Below are 3,151 nucleotides of genomic sequence, written 5' to 3' on the forward strand. Positions count from 1 at the left end.
CATACACAGATGCCAGTGTCTGGCACACCATGCTTCAGACGGATCACGACACGAAGACAAAGTTTCGCTGAGCATTCTTATTTGCTGCTACTCTATTGCGTAGCATTTGCAACTGAAACTCGCATTACGGGCGTTTACCAGACAATACAAAGAAGCGGCAACGCCTGTGCACACACAGACGTTGAGAGGCCGAGTTGAACGCACAAAACTCCCTGGCAGTAGCGCTGCTGCGCTTGCGCTACGACCTTTACTCCCGGAGCGCCTGAATCGCCTCCGGCCCCAACAAAAACGAACGCAACTCGGTTAAATGAGACAAAAGGCAGTCAAATATTTGTTACATCTCTTGTCAACTGTGGTTAATTTCACTTTAGTTGCTTGCACCGGTTGCGGTTCGTTCACATTCTAGCCGAAGAACAGCACCTGCAAATGGGTGTCCTTGAACCCTGAATTTATTGTGCGGGCATCCGCCCCAAATGGTTAATAACTATATCCGTCCGCTCGTCAACGACTCACTAGTCGGCACTGTAATAGCAGCTGGTGCGAAATGAAGACGAGCGTGCACAGAACAACTAGTTATTTTATCTACAAATGTGGACATTCCTAAGCTTTCCTCCTTTTCCATAGAAGTACATGCAAAATCGGAGTTTCTGGTGAGAAATGCTACCGCTCATCGGTGCAAATTGCCCTAAACGGATCGAAGTCCTTCCTTTTAAAACGGGTGGGGGAAAGCGCCGAACAGAAGAGCATCCTGTGGATCTTCAGGAGGTGTTGTGGAGCCAGCCTCCTTCCCGTCTTGAGTGTTTGTATTCCCCTGCTGAGCTCCTTAGCCAGAATGCTGGTGAATGTGTTTCGCCATTGGGTGACTCGCCTTCGTGGGGGTGGCAGGGGACCTCTGTGGCCAATGGTATCTGTGAAGCGCTTCCAACTAGCAGCATTGACCTCCTGCCCGATAACGATCAAGGCAGAGACCACAGAATCCATCAGGAGAAAACGCATTCCCAGCCGCTCAACTGCGAACCACGGCCTTTGCTCTGACAGGTCCTGAGACTGATGGATCATTCCGTGCTCTATCATTCCCTCTGCTATACGCGCCAAGTGCCTCAAGTCAGTAAAATACAAAACCTGACGCGACAGCAGGTGATTGGCCTTCAACAACATAGTTACGAGGTCACGCCTACCCTGTTGAGTTGCCACGGCTCGCTCCAAGTCAACTAAGCACGAACGCGGCGCCACGTTCATTACTCGCTGCGGCAGATGCATAACCGGATGATTTCTCAACGAATCGGGAACATAATCAGGGTGATCAAGCAGCTCAGCCAGTACCGAACTCGATCCAGCAGCTGCTCCTACAGCACCGCCGGCTCTCCCACCAACGTTCAAACCAGAAGCGGCCGGACCCTTGAAGCTNCAGCTGCTCCTACAGCACCGCCGGCTCTCCCACCAACGTTCAAACCAGAAGCGGCCGGACCCTTGAAGCTCTGCAGCGATCCAGTAATCCCCCCCATGCTCGAAACCTCGGATGTCGAGATATATGATGATGTTGCAGGAGCAGAAAACTGCAACGCCTGTTGAGAGATGCCGAGCTCCGGCGTCCCAGACGTTGTAGACTCAGGATCAATCCATTCATCTACCAGCTGCTGCTCCCAGGAAAGGTCTGCAGCTTGCGACACATGGCGATGCATCCCGCGCTTCGCTTGCGTACCCGTACTCTCTTCTCTCTGCTGCTGTTCACGATCCCCCGGCGGCGCTGCATACTGCACGGGCGGTCGTGTTAGTTGCCGGTAGTACTGTGGTTGAAACAGGATCTGCTGCAACTCCCGTTGCACTGCGTGCAACTGCTCTTGCTGTCCAACCAAGTGCTGCTGCATTTCCTGTTGAAGCGAGGACTGATGCAGCAGCTGGTGCTCTTGCAGCAGCTGCTGCAGCACTCCGAACCGGGGTTGCTGCTGCTGTTGTAGCAGCGGCTGTTTCCAAAGCTGCTGCCACAGCTGATGCTGACGCATCATCTCCATATACAGGCGCTGCTGCAGCTGATGACGAGATCTTTCCCTATGAGCATGCTTCCGGCGGAGGCGAAGCAGCTGCCGCTGATGGTGCAACCGCTCCCTCTGCAGTTGCCGCTTCATGAGCCGCAACTGTCGCTGCAGCAGCCGGACCTGCAGTGGCGTGTTTCTGGTTGCAGCTGGAGTATCACGCTCAGCAGTCTCCTGGTTTGGAGGGATATTCATTACTCCTGTGGCCGAATCAAGCTGTGTCTGCAGCCGCATTTTCGACGGAGACGGTGGGCTGCGAACCAGAATTTGCGAGGGGTCAACCTGCTCTGCCTCTGAATACCCCTGAGCTCGAGATACGCCGAAAAGAGGTGCAGCGTCTTCGTCACNTCAACCTGCTCTGCCTCTGAATACCCCTGAGCTCGAGATACGCCGAAAAGAGGTGCAGCGTCTTCGTCACGGTGCTCCTGCTGCTCTTGCTGCTGGGGATCATCACCACCATTACCGGTTTCACCCACTCTTGACAAATATCTTTTTTTGAAGGGCAGCTGCCGCTCGGGAGGATAAGCACCCTGGCTCTGTCGCTCCTCATCGTCGTCACCAGGTGGGTCGCAGACGCTAAACGGCTCGTCACTGTCTTCCGTGGCTAGCATGCGGCTTCGGAGGCCCAGGACTGCACGTCTCTTGTAGACACGCGAACACCAAAACAGGAGAAACGTAATTGCCGCGATGGATGCTAAAGCAGCCATAACAGCACGTAAGCACGAACCGGAACGACTGGCTCTGCCTTTCAACTTAGCCGAATGGGCAAAGGTCGATTCCACCGGTGGCAACTCCGGGGAGGCAACGGCGGACGCAGCGCTTGGAGTTGCATTCTCCTGAAAAAAATTATGCTCCTCGTACATTTGTTCACAGATTTACACTGAAAATCATCAACCACACAACATGTAGCAGCAGTAAGCTTCCTCGATTGCGCCGAATGCACCGCTGTCTTCCTCACCGCTTACAGAAAGGAAGCTCAATTGTAGGGCATTAAGTGCCCTATATTTGTTCTGCTGTTCCTGAAAAGGCCGTCCAGAGTGAAAGTGAGTCTAAGTTTAAGCAAAGCATCATACTAAATATTTTCCACAGAATATGGCAGTGGTGTAGGTAGAGGGATT

The 3,151-nt window shown here is 53.3% G+C and overlaps 1 protein-coding gene across 1 annotated transcript; it reads right to left on the reverse strand.

Annotated features, from left to right (window-relative positions):
* Positions 1 to 660: 660 nt before the first annotated feature.
* EMH_0047790 (uncharacterized protein) lies at positions 661 to 2,644 on the reverse strand (the record flags this gene model as incomplete). The annotated part of the gene is given in 5 exon segments (XM_038022406.1): positions 661 to 1,245; positions 1,398 to 1,405; positions 1,409 to 2,233; positions 2,335 to 2,378; positions 2,382 to 2,644. Coding segments are annotated over 5 exon segments (1,725 nt in total).
* Positions 2,645 to 3,151: the final 507 nt, after the last annotated feature.

This window comes from Eimeria mitis, genomic scaffold, assembly GCF_000499745.2.
Source record: "Eimeria mitis Houghton genomic scaffold, Emh_scaff2044, whole genome shotgun sequence".
NCBI classification, from domain to species: Eukaryota; Apicomplexa; class Conoidasida; order Eucoccidiorida; family Eimeriidae; genus Eimeria; species Eimeria mitis.